Source organism: Pogoniulus pusillus, chromosome Z (genome assembly GCF_015220805.1).
Source record: "Pogoniulus pusillus isolate bPogPus1 chromosome Z, bPogPus1.pri, whole genome shotgun sequence".
In the NCBI taxonomy this organism is placed as follows: Eukaryota; Metazoa; Chordata; class Aves; order Piciformes; family Lybiidae; genus Pogoniulus; species Pogoniulus pusillus.
In genome coordinates, this window is record NC_087309.1 from 69,599,287 (window position 1) to 69,616,670 (window position 17,384).

The following is a 17,384-nucleotide window of genomic DNA, read 5'->3' on the forward strand; positions in this document are numbered from 1 at the left end:
TGTTGTTCAGTACTCACTCAACTCCAGGCTAAGGAGCCTGTGAGGTCTCATTTCTGCATCAGAACTATTGAGCAACTGCCTTTTTATCAATGGCTTTTACTTTGGAAGCAAAATCTCTTCCAGGTTGAGCTCCTGGCACCTCCTAGCCACATCTGACAAATTACATTTACAACAACTTCATGCAGAGTCACGTTTGTCAAAACAATGTACTTAACAACCCAAGTTGTCTTTAAGGTACTGCCTTAAAGCAAAGACTTCCAGTGCCAGAATTTTGCAGCTACTGTGCTTTTAGTGCCACTCTCTCCTCAACTGAGAAACAACCTGTCCCCTCAAACTGTTTCATGGGTATTAAGGAAATCTTTCAAAAAGGGAAGCTCTGACTAGCATCAGTTTTAATCCTTAATAGACACTTGTTTCGGTATTCCCAAACACTGTATTTTCCCAGTTCATGCATTTCTATACAGAGCTCGTGTGTGCCTTTTGGAGTGAGAGAGAGCAGAGCCCCTTACTGCTTGCAGCTCACATAGGTTGTGTCCAGCATCCTATTGTTTTTCATAGCAAACTCCACAACTCTGTTCCGGGTAGTGCTGGTTGCCTCTGAGGCTGTTTAATGCTGATCAAAGCAGCATCTGGATGTCTGAAGAGTTGAATGCAAAGCTTTGAATTTGACCTGTGTTTATAATTTTTCAGAAAAAACAACCATAAAAATGAACAAAATCTTGTAACAAAAAAAATCACCACGCAAGCAAATAACCTGTTGTTGTCCACGAAAAACCTATTACATGACCCAAACTGAACTAAGCAGTTTACTGTGGACTGCAATCAAGATAAAGCAGCATGTTCAGTCTACAGCTTTGATTACAAGCTGGGGAAGAGGGAATTGTAAGCTTACCCCCTTTAAAGCATGTATGCATTTTGAGCCATCCATGTTGCCTACTACCTGTGACATTTTCTGATCTCTATATTCTGTTCCAAGGCTTCTTGCTATCTTCTGTCACCATCTTTTATCATCCCTTATTCCTCCTCCTAGCAAAACCAGCTTTGTCTATTTCCATCCAAGGTTCTGTATTCCACCCCCACCCCCCCCCCCCCCCAGATGGAATTTTGTCATTCCTTTCTGGTTTACTTGCCAGGGTCTCATTGCCATGCTTCCCAGAGATCGTTGGTCTGTGAGAAGATACCTTGTTCTTCTGCAAATAACACACTGGGCACATTTGCCAAGACATCATGTAGCTCCAGGTAATAACAGTTGGTAGACACAATCTGAAATAATAAACACCAGCTAACACCACACACCATGTCATATGTGGAGACTAATATACACTCAAGTTGGGGGTTAAGCCCACCTGGCAGCTCAGCCTCCAATACCACTCACTCCTCATTGGCATGGCGGGAGAGAAGGAGAAAGACAAAAGAGAAAATTTGTGGGTTGAGATAAAGACATGTCAGTAGGTAAAGCAAAAGCTGTGTGCATAAGCAAGGCAAACCAAGGAACTAATTCCCTACCTCCCATCAGTAAGCAGGTGTTCAGCCATTCCTCCAGAAAAGCAGGGCTCCATTACACACACACTTGGAAGACATTACTCCAAATGTTCCCTCTTCCTCCTCCTCCCTGCCCCAGCTCCTACTACTAAGCATGATGTCATATTGTGCAGAATATCTGAGCAGTTTCAGTCACTGTCCCAGCTGTGTCCCCTCCCAGCTTCTTGTAAACGTTTTGTACTGGTGGAGTAGCACAAGAAACTGGAAAGGCCTCAATGCTGTGCCTGTGCTGCTCAGCAATAGCTACAAAATCCCCATTTCCAACAGTGCTCTTGTCGCAAACCCAAAACATGCAAGCTACTATGAAGGAAATTAACTCTATTGCAACCAAAACTGGTACAACTGTCAAATTGCCTCAGTGAGAGCTGCAGATCAATACAAGATTTGACAACCGAGGAATTACTTTGACAGCAACTTGAGTGCAGAGTAATGGTGGAGAGAAGTTGGGGAGATGGGAATTGCTGGCAGGGGACTATGCTACCAGGAAAGAGCTGAGCAACACGGGGAAGGATGTTGGCAGGTAGGCTGCTTTAGTACTGGTTATCACCTCTTTTACCTTCTGCCTCTATTGCTACTTGCCTTTTTCTGTATTTTCCCTGTTGGCCTGCACCACTGCCACAGTGATGCCTGGAAAGTCTTTCAATGGCTAAACACACTTGGTTCTTGTACTCATCTCCCCTCTCCCTCTTCAACAGTTCAACCTTGTCTATGTCTGAAGTTATCACTAAAGTAAGGTACATTAACTACTAAATCACCTCTGCAAACAAGACACTGCCTTTCATCTAGGCTGGCCTGATATGCAAAGAAGCTCCACAGGAGAAGGTTGGTTCTTAGCAATCCTAGTCTGTGAGTGCAACAGCAGAGAAGCATTTCTACAATTTTCAGATGTTCAGGCTGGGACAGAGGGAGGATTTTTCTTAGAGCAGAGGTGGGTTTAATTTCATTCCTCTCCAAATTATGATGCACCAAATCCTGGTTTTATTCTTAATTTGCAAGGTACTGAGGGGAAAAAATGCTTCTGTAACAAAAAGTTCCAGGAAAATTTATTTTGGGCATCGTGTTTCTGTGAGTCAGAACTAAAAAGGGTACTTCTGGCTCAGAGATCTTTAAAATGAAACTAGAGTGTTAAGGTTCTCCCAGCTTCCCATGATGCAGCCTTTCTGCCAGACACCTCCCATCAGATATTGTGCTGATCAAATCAGAAGAAACTACAGTTCACCTTTAAGGAACCAGGCTAAATATAATCATAGAATCAACCAGGTTGGAAGAGACCTCCAAGATCAGGCAGTCCAACCTAGCACCCAGCCCTAGCCAGTCAACAAGACCATGGCACTAAGTGCCTCATCCAGGCTTTTCTTGAACACCTCCAAGGACGGTGACACCACCACCTCCCTGGGCTGCCCATTCCAATGGCAAATCACTCTCTCTGGGAAGAACTTCTTCCTCTTGACTCTCTCTGTGAAGAACAAACTGAGAGCTGATGCATGCAACACCAAAACAACTTCCATGAAATTACAATACATTTTGGTGTAGTTGCTAGGTATTACTGAGCCAATATTACTGGGCACACAGGTAGTATTATCTTCTATCCTCCCTGTTGAAGGGATTAGCCCAAAAAGAATGAGGAGAACTCACCTGCTCAACTCTTGACTTCGAGACTGATGCCTCTAGCAGGATTTTGGCTTTTTTGACCACGGGTCCTCCCACATGACACCAGCTCTGCTGGCAGCAGATGAAGTGCACCTCTCTCCAAGTGGAAGAAGGTTTATATCACAGGGGCTGGCTGGGCTCATTAATCATGCTTTAAACTAGGTTGGAAGGGGGGGAGGGTGAAAGCCAGGCTTAATATAAGCAAGCCTGAGACAACGGTGTGGCAATGTGTCAGCTTCACTGCTATCTCAGGGGAGGTAGATAACAGTGAACTCGATGTGCTGGAGAGGATGCAAGAAATGGCACATCAGGGTGGGAGGCTAGCAAAACCCTTGAGCCTGTTACCTTGAGGCATACTGGGGATACACAAGAACTATTTAAGTCTTACAGAGATGGACCACAGGAATCAAGTAATGAGGAATCAGCACATGCAGAGCTTACTGCTAGATTGGTGGCCATGGAAGAGGCTGAGAATGGTCAGACTGCAAGAGGGAAAGCAAATATATTAACTCCCTCCCTGAAATGCTTATATACCAACAGAGCATGGGGAATAAGCAGAAGGAGCTGGAGACCTGCGTTAGGCTGAGTAACTGTGATATAATTGCCCTAAGTAAGACATGGTGTTACAGCTCCCACGACTGGAATGTTGTCATGGATGGCTATATACTGTTCAGGAGGGACAGTGCAGCAAGACAAGGTGGGGGAGTTGCTCTTTATGTGCAAGAACAACTGAAATGTACTGAGTTCTATCCAAGGCATGAGGCAGAACAGGTTAAAAGCTTGTGGGTAAGAATTAAGGGATGTGGGAAAGGAGATGAAATTGTTGTACGTGTCTACTACAGCCCACCAAAGCAAGCGGAAGATGTTGATGAGGCCTTCTACAGACAACTGGAAGTAGCCTCTAGAGATAACTCCTTGGTGCTCATAGGTGACTTCAATCACCCTGGTATTTGCTGGGAAGATCACAGAGCCAGGCACAGGCAGCCCAAAAGGCTCTTGCAGTGCATCAATAACTTCTTGATGCAGGTAGTGGAGGAGCCAACAAGGAGAGGTGCACTGCTGGACCTTGTATTAACTAATATAGAGGGATTGGTTGAGGAAATTGAGGTTGGGAACAGCCTTGGGGACAGTGATCACGACATGGTGGAGTTTAGTATTCCAAAAGGTAGAATCAGAGCAACAAGTAGAATTGCAACTCTGGACTTCTGCAGAGCTACTTTGTGTTCTTCAGAGACATGCTTGGAGAAATCCCATGGGCTAAGGCTCTGGAGGGTAAAGGAGCCCAACAAAGTTGGCCAGTTTTTAAAGACCATTTCCTCCAAGCCCAAGCCAGGTGTGTTCCCCTGAGTAAACAATCAGGCAGACATGCTAGGAGACCTGCAAGGCTGAGCAAGGAGCTCATGAAGGAAATCTCAGGGAAGAAAGAAACTTACAGTTCATGGAAGAAATGATCTGTCACTTGGGAGAACTACAGAGAAGTTGTCAGGGCATGTAGGAAGGCAACAATGAAGGCCAAAACCCTCCTGGAACTCAAGCTGGCAAAGGAAGTAAAAGAGAACAAGAAAGGCTTCTTCAAATATATCAGTAGGAAAAGGAAGAGCAGGGAAGGTTTGGGGCCATTGCTGAATGAGGAGGCAGCCTTGATAACTGAGGATGCAGAGAAGGCAGAGTTGCTGAATGCCTTCTTTGCTTCAGTCTTTACACCTAAGGCTGAACTCTCCTATGTACTCCACACCTTGGATGAAGGAGAGGAAGCCTGAAGGAGGGAATGCTCTCCACTGGTCAGTGCAGACTGGGCTAGGGATCAATTAAACAAATTGAACATTCACAAGTCCATAGGCCCTGATGGAATCCACCCAAGGGTGCTGAGAGAACTGGCTGATGTTATCCCTCTGCCACTCTCCATCATTTTTGCCAAATCATGGCAGACAGGAGGGATGCCTGAGGGCTGGATAAGAGCCAATGTCACTCTAGTCTTCAAAAAGGGCAAGAAAGAGGTTCTAGTGAACTACTGACCAGTCAGCCTCACCTCCAGACTTGCATTTCATAACTCTGCTTGACACACAAGTGTTGGAGAACACGTTCGGTGGAGCGCTATGGGAAGATGACTCTTTGTTCACCAATATGGTTAGATGGTCAAATCCACTTTATTTCCGTGATACAGTGACTTATATGCGTTCTAGCAAGAGGCATGCTCAGCTTAAGATTGGTTACAGGTGATAATTGAAAGGTTACATGTAATGTGCACATAGGTTAACTTATCACAACATTCTAAGGGTCAGCCTCCCAGACCACCCAACTCCAGCCCCCTTGGTTATCTAGTCTCTGCCCACTGCAGCTGTGTGTGGGGTGCTCAGTTGTTTACATCTCGATTTCCTAGTCTCGCTGGGAACCAAGGATGTTCTCAGCGCAAGTTACTCATGTTTATGACTTTATGTCCTCGACTGGTGAGAAATTCTTCCACACACAAGAAAGAAACTGAACTCTCAAAAAAAAAATCCCCAAAAGTTCTAGAACAACTGCATTAAGAACACTCAGTGCTGTCTAGCCAGAGAAGAACCAAGTCCTAACACATATTCAGGTAACAGTTTCACTTCTTGAGACACTACAAACAAAATGCACTTTTCATATAGTGATCATCAGACTGAACAATGTGTATTTTTCTATCCAATTATCAAAAAAAAAAATCTTTAAGAGTTCAAAGTTATGAGAAGCCAAGTATTTTGGAAGATCAAAGAAGACATTTAAAACCATGATGTGGATGAAACCATACAGTGGACAGACAGGTTTATAGACTCAATTAAGTCAAGGATACTTGCTGACTTACTCAATGCCTGGACTACAGCCTGAGTTTCCACACTTGAAATTCCTCTGCAAGTGTTTGTGTATGGACACGAATCCTCATGGAACTTACTCCAGGAACTTGTTTCACAGTCAGAGCTCCGCTGATCAATGTTGGCCTGCAATATAAGAATGTGTACCTCTCTATTCCCTTACAGGATTCCAGAAAAAGTAACTGAAAACAAGAACTACTGTACTCAACCTTTAATACTTGAATCCTTGCATATTTGAGCTTCTCTTTTGCAGTGAGTTATTTTATTTCTAACATTCTGTAAAAAAAAAAGCCTGACAAATGGATTCCATTGGCAAAGTTTATTGACAGGAGGCTGTTATGGGAAACTTACTCCAAATCAAGTGGATGTCAAATTCTGTATAAAATTCTACTGAGAGCTACTCTTCTGAGAAAACAAGGATACTGCATATTTTCAAATGGTGTACTGAGACTACATCATTTTTACATGTATTTATATATACCAATCACAGTTTCCATTTTTCACAAGTCATACTCTGTACAATTCAATATTAAGGACTCCATTTTTTTGTTATTTAAGATAGTTAAGTAAGCAACCAGAACTTTATTTTAGGTATTCAGCATTCTATTGATGACATCTACTTTCCATTGCTGAACAGCTATGATCACAACCCTACTCACGGATTTTATATCTCTCCGTTGAAAAGCCACTGTGCATACCATCACCCCAATGTCACTGAATCCTTGTGAAAAGTCTCCTGGCTTCAACTTATATGTGAAATCAACAAGACTGTTTTCTCCTCCTACCACCAAAAATATACTAAGTTTTACTTAATAAAAGGAAAAAAAAAACAAACAAACCACCAAACCAGTTATATATTGCTTAGTTTTACTTCTGCAAGCTAATTAGCTCACTGTTTGAAAAATTCCACTTGTCCCTTTGTCACTCTCCTTGCTAAGAAACACTTGCTAGAAAAATAAAGAACTTATCCTTCCAGGAATACAAAATGGAATATTAGCTGAAAAATAATAAGTAACAATAATATTTTGGTCTAACAATAGCATATTCTTCATATCAACTTCCAGTGCACAGCTACTTACAAACCACTCTCTTCCTACTCATCTTCTTAATCCATTCATAAAGTTCTCATTTCAATAGGAAAAGTTTGGTGAACACCCTCAGCGAAACAGTATGTACCAAGACCAAAGTCCAGGTTTTGGGAAAATGAGAAAAAAAGCAGGCAGAATTATTTCATTACAGCCTAGAAAAATTAACTGTACCTCTGATGCTACACTACTGATAAAATAAAAAAATACAAGAGACTTTCTTTTTATTTAAAACTACTATTGAGAAAAGGCAGGTTCTCTGAAGAAAGAGGTTACTATGAAAGATCTGAAGAAATACTATAAACTTCAAACATGTAACATTTTACACCAGTTTTAGTAATTCACTGATTCCTTTACAGGAGATGAGAATCTCTCACAATTTCTAATGTCTTCAAAGCCATATATTCAAAAAATTTCTACAAAAAGCATTATATACACACATATGTATATTTATATTCATTACTGTTCCTCCATCCTTCCAAGTCGCCGCCGCCGCCTACAGAAAGCCTTCAGGTCCCATTTGTCTGTCTGCAACATAAAAGGTCCGCTATAGACAAACAACACAGTCATCTTGTCATTGTAAGTGAGATTTCGCAGGATCTGGTGGAAAACAAAACAAACAAAAAAAAATCAGAAGTAAAAATAGTAAGAGGAGACATTTGCCATTATCTAAATTGGTGAAGGAAGTCTATGTAAAGCCTTAGATCTCAAATGCAGGACAGACGATGTCAATTTGTTCCTTGAAACCCACAAAGTGACTCCAGTCATAGCTTAGGCAATTTCCATGCTTCACTATTCCTACCACAACAAAATCTTTGTATGTAATCTCTACCTTCTTGCTGCACATGAAGGGTTTTGGCTTTTTTTCCATAGTCACAATGGTCACAGAACAGTGGCTGTTTTCCCTTTTTTGCCAGGGCAAGACAGGAGGCAGATTTACCTGGGCACAATTATTACAGCACTCTTCAGCCTCATGCTCCTCTGAGATAAGCATTTGATATTACCAGAAACTCAAAACTTTCAAAGCTTCTTTAAAGTTGCACTGCTGTCTTCTGGACTACGGTCACTGCATTGCTTTACCCAGGTGTAACAGCCAAAGCTGGACATTTGCCATAGTCCAAATATTTTAAGGCGCAAGTGCAGCAAACACACGTGCAGCAGGCACACAGATGTCATGCAAGCTACAGGGTTACCTGTGGTGCTCAGGATGATTTTTAGAATTTATCTATAACTGATGCTTAACTTGTCATCCACACCAACTTCTCTTTCCCCAGTTATTCAGCAATTTATGCCTTAGACCAGATATTGTTGCTGATTTTTCCCGCTTAAATACTTAGTCTGATGCTTGTCTGTGAAGAAATGCATCCTGTTTTCACCTAAAGTTACCTAATCTTTTGAATTCTATTCTTGTTCTACAGAAAAGAAGCATACACTCTCAAAATGATGATTATTTGCATGGTTTATAAATGATAGTTGTTTCAGCATAGATACCAAAACCATTGATTTTCAAACCAAGACTCGGTCCTATGGAACACATTTAGTTTATCTACTCATTCTGACAGTGAATCACAACTATTCAGAATACAACTTTCATCTTCAACTCTACTGTATATTAATCTACACACCTTCCTCTTTTAGCTTATTCAAAAATACAGCTGGGCAAGGTGTCAACATACTGAAAAAACATAGTAACATTTTTTTCTCTACCCACTGGATATATACACTGAACCTCCTCAGCATGGAAGTGTGCCATACTTTCTAGTATGCAGTTACATATGTGCTTTCCAGTAAATTATGACATTTAGTGTAAGTTCAGGAACTGGCAAATAAGCTATAGGAAGAGGAGAGTATGGCCCTCTCCTCTGCTTGCTCTGCTCATTTAATTATAGCCTGATGCAGTCCACTCAAACACCAGCTAAAGCCTTTATGTGATGTGCTATCTTAATAACATTCTTTGTGGTAGGCCATTACTACTTCACCAAGCTAACCTAGTGATCACCTACTTGCATTTTGATTAAGAAAATGAAAGGTGAAATACATTGCCATCTCTTGCTGCTTTATATTGGTGGATCCCTTCCCTTGATCATCCTCTTCCCATGATGTTAAATGGACTTTTTTTTTTCCTCTCTAACCCTCCAAATTGCATCACTCCTGCTTTCTCATTTTTATTCTGATCTACTTAGCTCTGCCTGCTCAAATTTTCCTCTTCTTTGTGTTCTTACTGATTTGACAATGAACATAATTTTTAACACTCCGAACACACAGTCATGTGGAAAGCACTGCACTTGGTAGCCATCTCTATTCTTTCAACATTCAAACCACTGTTACTTCTCTATGTTAAAAGCGAGCACAGAAAGGCAGATCCAATAAGGAAAGAAATCACAAGATGATGAAAGGGGATAGATAATATACAAAGTACAGAAGTAATGTCAACAGGGAACAACCAAACTGTATTTAGGTAAGTATACTGCAAGATCAGAAAGAACAACCATCACCTTGCTCCTACTTTCAGTCAAGTAAATGCTGCAGGTGACTTTTCTCAGGTCCTTCACTGCTACTTACAGAAAAGAGCAGCACACACCTGCTAGATTTTCAAAAATACAGTGAAGTATGGGATGCAAGAGAACTGGTATCTTAGAAAGTGTACATGCCATTACTGAATTGCTTGTACACCAGTAACTTCTATTGCTTCAATCTGTCTTGGATCAAGTTGAACATAACATTAGCTTCTGTTAGCGGTGCAGGTGAACAGCCACACTGCTTACTAGCCCTGTTGAGCCACAGCATAACATCACTGCATCACTTAGGATGTCAGTTATTTTTATTCAGCAGAAGAGAAGAATTAGCACTGGTCATTCTGGACTGAAAAGTCTTCTTCGTACCATCCCCCCTGGAGTACATATTGACTTTTTCTGAGCTCACAAATCTCAAATTATTACTTGAATAGTTTTCCTTCGTTAATGTGAGACACTTCCAGTGTCAGCAGAAGTAGCCTTTTCCAGTGTCATTATCCAAGGTACCTTGAAGTTGGTCTCTGCTACAATCCCCATTCTAGGCAATTATCTCAGAGGTGTTACATTTGATGGCCTTGTTACCTGGGCCCTCCATCCTCTGGTGGTTAATTCATAATAGCTCCACAGAGACCTCACTCCAGAAAATGTTTATGATAAGAACAGCCTTGGTATAACTTGTCTGAACTTCTGCCAGGGCTGTCCGTAAAATGGACAAATTCTCTCACAGCTACCACTGAATATTAAGCTCTTCAGTAAAATAGAGGTAACTCATACTGTGCATATAGGGATATTATCAAACCACACTCAAATCTCATACATATTAAATTTCCAATTTACTTTTCCAACACGCACCTTTGGTGTAACAAAGAAATACTGAGATGTGCTTTCTTTACAAGCAGTTTTCACAACCATATCAAAAACTCTTCTCTCATTCGTTGGATCCATTCCCTGAAAGAAAAAAAAAAGAAAAAACCCTCTGTTCTTGTTGCTATGTCATAAGCACCTGTCCAGTGAGGTTATATGCTGCACTACTGATCCTTACCTGATTTATTTCATCTACAACCCTGAAAGGACATCTGTTGAGTTCCTGTAGAGCCATCAGGTACAACATAGTGGAAACGCTTTTCTCACCTCCACTCTGATGATATGGAGTCAATTCATGAAGTTCAGTGCTACTGTGGAATTTGACTCTAATGCGAATCCCATACTTGTCATACTCCTCCTACAAAAGCCAGTACTTGTTAAATTCAGTTTCTCTGTCCTACAGTTCAATGAGATGCAAATTACAGGAAATTTACATCAAACGTGCTACAGGGATCTATGAACTACTCAGGTTTAACTTAATATCACATGATCACAGAAAACATCTGGTTGGAAGAGACCTCAGACATCATCCAGTCCAAGCCTCAACGCAGCACTAAAGAGTGAATACCAAACCATGTGCCCAAGCACCAGGTCCACAGGCTGCTTCAACACCTCCAAGGATGGTGACTCCACCACTGCCCTGGGAAGATCATTCCAATGTTTAATAACCCTCTCTGTGAAGTATTTCCTAATATCCTCCCCAGCAGAACTTGTAACCACGCTCTAATACAGTTGTTCACCATCATGGAGAGGCCAGTACCCTCCTTGCTCCAACCTCCCTTCCAGTAGTTGTAGAAAGTGATGAGGTCTCCCCTCAGCCTCCTGTTTTCTAAACTGAACAACACCAGCTCCCTCACTCATTGCAGGCCCTTCATAAGCCTTGTTGCCCTTCTCTGAGCATGCTACAGCACTTCCCATGTCCTTCTTGTACGGCAGGGCCCAGAATTGAATGCAAGATGTGGCCTCACCAGCGCTGAGACTAGACAGACAATTACTTTCCTGTTCCTGATGGCCACCATGTTTCCAACACACACTTATTCAGCCTGTCCAGGTCTTTCTGGAGGGCGACAGCTCTCCCTTCCAGAGCATCAATTTCCCCACTCATTTTGGTGTCATCTGCAGACTTCATCAGGGCGCTCTTGATCCCAACATCCAGACCACTTATTGAAGATACTGAAAAGCATCGGGTCTAATATCAATCCCTGGGGGACCACACTTGTGCCTGAATACCAGTCTGAGAAAACTATTTACTACCACCCTCTGGATATGTCCTGCCAGCCAGCACACAGGCCACCTATCTAAGCCATAATGTCTCAGATTGTCTAGGAGGACGTTGTGGGGGACGATGTCAAAAGCCTTGGAGAAGTCCAGGTATACAATGTCAACTGCTCACCCTGCATCAACTGAGCAAGTTACTTTGTCATAGAAGGTGATCTGATTTGCCAAGCACAATCTGTCCCTGGTGAATCCATGTTGACTTTTACCAAATGTGTGCTCCACCTGACTTCTGACAGTTCCTAGAAGGACCTGTTCTGTAACTTTCAGGACTGGAATGAGGTGAATGGGTCTGTAATTACCAGGGTCCTCCTTGGAACTCTTCTTATAGATAATGGTGACATTAACCTTTTAGCACTCAAGTTTGTCTCCTTATTTACAAGACTTCTCATAGATTGCAGAAAGATGCCTAGCAATAACCAGCCAGCTCACTTAGTACCCTTGGGTGGAGGGAGGTGTCCCTGCCTATGGCAAGGGGTTGGAACTAGATGATCTTTGAGGTTTCTTCCAACCTAAACCATTCTCTGATTCCATTCTATTCTATGATTCTATGACGTCTGGGCCCATAGCTTTGTAAGGACCAAGTCCCTGTAATAGTTGACACAGCACTTCTACGTTCACTGAAGGCGAGACTCTGCACCCACCTGGATTTTCATTCCCATGGCCTGAGATTCAGCAGTGCTGGTGAAAACAGAGGTGAAGGTCATGTTGAGGACATGTGCCTTTTCATCTCTGTTGGTGACTAGTTCACCTCTCCTGTTTAATAGTGGGCCTGTAGCCTCTTTATGTTTTCACTTGTTAATTTATTTTTGCCCAATTCCAGTCCAAGCTGACAGTCTGCTTTCCTAACTGCATCTCTGCATGCAATGTCCCTGTAGCCTTCAATAAGCAGTGTTCCACTGTTCCATCCCTCTTGGTTATGAGCAGACACAGAAGCTCACAGTTAAGCCAAGGGGGTCTCTTGTTCCACCTACATCCCCTGCCTTTAGAGTGGATGAACTGGTTTTGTGTGTCCAGTGGAGCGTTCTTGCTAGCTCCTTTGTCCTTTATGGAAGCTTCCCTATGGATTTCTTCCAACTGAGCTCTGAAATTCACTCTTCTAAAATCTAAAACCTTTGTTTTGGAGCTAACTTTTAGTGTGTTCAGCAGTATCCCAAACTCCACAATATTGTCATTGCTGCAGTCCAGGCTATGACTAACTGCCACAAAGCAGGTTTTCTTGGTTACTGAGCAGTAAATCCAGCAATGCCTCATTCCTGGCTGGTATATCTAACTTTTGTATGAGGAAGAAGTCCCCTATGCATTCCAGAAAGTTGTTGTCTGCCAGGTGAACTGCTGTGTTTTTCTTCCAGCAAATGTCTGGGCAGTTAAAGTCTCGCACAAGAACCAGGTTCTGTTGACCTAAAGCTTGCTTATGTGACTCAAGACTTGCCTCATCTCAGTTTGGGGGTCAGTAACAGACATCTACTCTAAGGTCTTCCTTCTAAACAACCCCTCTGATTTTGACCCAGAGGCATTCAATAGGACTTCGCTGACTTCAATATTTTTAAGGCTCTCTTTAATATATAGTGTAATTCCACCACCTCTTCTGCCCTGCCCATCTCTACTAAACTGCCTGTAGCCATCCATTCCTGTTAGAGAATTTTCAATACTACGCCCTCCTGGTGCATGACTTTACGCATATTAAGAATACTGAAAAGAAAAAAAATCTTGTCTAGGAAAAGAAGAAAGCAATACCACTGTCACTTCTATTTATCATTAAAAAAATCCATTAGAGTACATGACTCTATCAAATTGAACAGTGGGGTGACTAGATCGGGTGGGGGTGTGTAGGTTAAGATCCTACTCGAACCACTTAAGAGTGCAAGCAGCAATTAAATCCTTCACTTTTCTTTCATCAGCAGATTGAGATACTAAGACCAGACAAAATCCACCATGACAGCAACTTCCTTTTCATACTCAGTCAGGAAAACCACACAACAAAGATTTCAACCATCATTGAGAATAAAGAAATCTCTGAAGAACCTGACTGTGTATTTCTGAAGCCCAGTTAGACTCAGTGCAGAAATGGGAAGCATAGAATGGTCTGGGTCAAGAGTCACCTCTGAAATCCATCTAATCCAACCACCTCTGCAGTCATCAGGGACATCCTTAACTACATCAGGTTGCCCAGAGACCTGTCAAGCCTCTCTCTGAATATCTCCAGGGATGAGGCCCAAACCACCTCTCTGGACAACCTGTTCCAGTGTTCCACTATCCTCATAGTAAAAAGCCTGTTCCTAACATCCAGTCTAAATCTGCTCTTCTCTAGTTTGAAGTCACTGCCCCACACATCCTATCACTGTGGCATAGACTGTGGCAAATATTCTCTCTCCATCCTTCTTGGAGGTCTCCTTCAGGTACAGGAAGGCTGCTATTATATCTCCTTGGAGCCTTCACTTCTACAAGCAGAGTAAGTCCAGTTCCCTCAGCCTGTCATTGTAGCAGAAGTGCTCCAACCTCCCGATCACTATTGTGGCCCTCCTCTGTGACCCACTCCATTAGGTCCATGTCCTTCCTATACTGAGGGCTCCAGAGGTGATGTCTCACTAGAGCAAAGCGTCAGAATCACTGCTTTGAATCTCTGGCAATGCATCTTTTGATGCATCCCAGGATGTGATTTGCCTTCTGGACTGCAAGTGCACACTGTCCACTCACGTCCAGACTCTCATCCATCAGCATCCACAAGTCCTTTTCCACAGGGCTGCTTTCTGTCACCTGATCCCCAGTCTATATTGCTATCTTTACCAATGATCTGGATGAGGAGATTGAGTGCACCTTCGGTAAGTCTGCACATGACACTGTTAGGCGGGTGGGAGTGTGGTTCTACTTGATGACAGAAATTTGGACAGGCTGGATTGAGGTTAGTCATCTTAGGTTTAATAAGGCCAATTAGTGGGTTGTGCACTTGGGTTGCAACAACCCCATGCAATGCTACAGGCCTGGGGCAGAGTGGCTAGAAAGCTGTCTGGCAGAAAAGAACCTGGGTGTGCTGGTTGACAGCCACCTGAACACAAACCATCAGCACGCTCAGGTGGCCAAGGAGGCCAACCGCATGCTGTCCTGTATCAGAAATAGCATGGCCAGTAGGAGTAGAGCAGTGATTGTGCGGGTGAGGCTACACCCTTAATACTGATGTATTATCACTGGTGGAAGCCACTGAGGTGCTGGAACGTGTCCAAAGAAGGGTAACAAAACTGGCGAAGGGTCTGGAGAACAAGCCTTATGAGGAGAAGCTGAAGGAACTGTGATTGTTTAGCTTGGAAAAGAGTACGTCTAGAGGAGACCTCATTGCTCAACAACTACCTGAAAGGATGCTGTAGTGAGGTGGGGGTAATTCTCTCTAGAATCAAGTCACAGAATGAGAGGAAATGGTTTCAAGTTGTGTTAAGGGAGGTTCAGATTGGATATTAAGAAAAATGTCTTTACTGAAAGGTTGATCAGGAACTGGAATAGGCTGCCCTCTGAGGTGTTCACAGAATGTGTAGACATGCATTTCAGGATATAGCCATGGTGGTGTTGACAGTTGGACTTTATGATCCTAGAGGCTTTTCCCAACCTAAACAATTTTATAATTCTATGTCAGTTGGATTCAGATTAAAACATTTTATGGTCATCAAAGGGCACATGAACTAGGGTAACCAGGCAGAATCGAGTTCCATTGTAGCCTGGCTTTCATGGGGAATAATAAGGTCTAAATGCCACCAGGAAGCAAAGAAGGTGTACCATCTAAAAGTCTTAAAACTGCCTCATGGAACTTCAAGTCTGTAGGAATACATTCCAACTTAGTTACTACCTTCAGGTCTTTTTCTGTGATAAGTAATGTATGTACTGGACAGCATCTAACACTGGAGAGGATCTATTAAATTCTCTCAGGTCTGCTAATCTGTTAAATCAGAGGAATAAGACATCTTTTTTGTATCTGGCATTTTACTCTAAATGCAGACAAACATCCTCAGGAGTGAAAAGTGTTAAGGTCTTGTAGTGGTATTTATCTGTGTGTACTCCAAAGGTCTGGTGCTTCTGCTGTAACAATATTATAGAAACATGAAAATGTGAATCTTTGAGGCCAAGGCAAATCCATATACACTTTAGGAGAGAATGAAGGTAACCTCACATAGTTAACAATTCATGTTTGCCAAGTGCCAATTTTTTCCAGTTTTGAAGACAGGTCACCTTTCTCACCCTCCATGTTTTGTCTCTTAGCAGACAAGCAACTTTCAAGTAAATAGAAAATGCATGGAGAACCAAATCAATACAATGCATATTTAGGCAACAAATGACAATAGAATAGCACGAATTAACTAAAAACACAGAATTAAATCACTGTTTAGTAAGTCTGAGCTACAGCTAAAGTAAACACTTCTAAGTGAGCTCTGTAAGCTGCCAGAAGTCTCCAAAAGGCAGTGAGCTGAAGTCCCATATGCATCTTGACAGACCCAGCTTTCCTTTCATCAGACTGTAAGTCAATTCTAGCACAAAAAAAAGCACATTCATCAGTAAAAATCTGTTGGTTTTTTTTACATAACATCTTTCTACTACAGCTACTAAATAACTTGTTTTAATTTTTTTCCTCTCTAGCAACCTCTAGCAAAAAATGATATATGAAAATGTGTTAATTTTACATATGAAAAATAAATTGCAATACCTCATTTTCCACATGAAGATCAACTTCACCAACACACTGCATAGAATTAAAGAAGTTACTGAACTTCTCATTAATTTGCTCAATCAGCTTTTTCAAGGGGTTAAGCCACCTTTCTTTGACCTAGAAGTAGACATATCCATGTAAAAATAATTTTCTTTAGAGGTGGAATTTAAATTATAAAATACTGTTAACTACAGAAACTAACATCTCAGTTTACACTCAAAACAACCTGCAAGGTTACCCTTTATTTCTGTACATACATTCTATTCTCATAATGACATACTGATACAGAAGTAAAAATTTTAAGCTAGTACCTGTGAAATGTTTTGCTTATAGTTATCCAATTCATTTTTCTTCTCCTCTAGATATTCTGTCAACTGCTCTATTTCTTGTGTCTGTTTATTGTATTCTTCAACAACCTGCCAGAACAAAAAAACACAAGCAGTAAACAAAATGTTTGCCATTTCCAACCTTGACTGTAGAAATATCACACTGCACTGATTCTGTTCAAACACAATTACATAGATTATTGCACTGCAGACTGAACTGAGATTAATCTCTAGCTTTTAAGCAACTGTAAAGCACTGCTTATTTCAAGTTACTGTGACTTTTTTTTTCAGAAGGCACAGAGCACACTGTTCTTTTGGAAGAACCTGCTTAAAATTTTAATAGATGCAGAATCTGGCATTTACAGCACATTGTTACTGCTGTCTAGCTTATTATACCACGAGATCTAGCACAGAGTGGGAAGAAAGTACAATATGGGTGGAGGGGGTGGAAGAGAGGGTGGAAGGAAAGTAGGGAACATGCCGAAGCACTCAGGCCTGTGAAACAGGAGGCCCTGGTTTTCTCTTCATTCAGAAAAGCATCAATTTCCTCCAGCGTAGATGGAAGAGCCTGAAAAGCCTAGAAGAGAAAGAATGCATGTGTTACA

The 17,384-nt window shown here is 41.9% G+C and overlaps 1 protein-coding gene across 1 annotated transcript in view; it reads right to left on the bottom strand.

Annotated features, from left to right (window-relative positions):
- Nucleotides 1-6,330: 6,330 nt before the first annotated feature.
- Nucleotides 6,331-17,384, bottom strand: part of SMC5 (structural maintenance of chromosomes 5) — a 51,504-nt gene continuing 40,450 nt past the window's right edge. The window contains exons 19-24 of the mRNA XM_064176483.1: nucleotides 17,261-17,356; nucleotides 16,765-16,869; nucleotides 16,451-16,570; nucleotides 10,667-10,846; nucleotides 10,477-10,572; nucleotides 6,331-7,711 (exon numbers count right to left, since the gene is read on the bottom strand). Of these exons, the coding sequence (XP_064032553.1) occupies nucleotides 7,571-7,711; nucleotides 10,477-10,572; nucleotides 10,667-10,846; nucleotides 16,451-16,570; nucleotides 16,765-16,869; nucleotides 17,261-17,356 (738 nt within the window). The 3' untranslated portion in view covers nucleotides 6,331-7,570. The remainder of the gene's footprint in view (nucleotides 7,712-10,476; nucleotides 10,573-10,666; nucleotides 10,847-16,450; nucleotides 16,571-16,764; nucleotides 16,870-17,260; nucleotides 17,357-17,384) is intronic.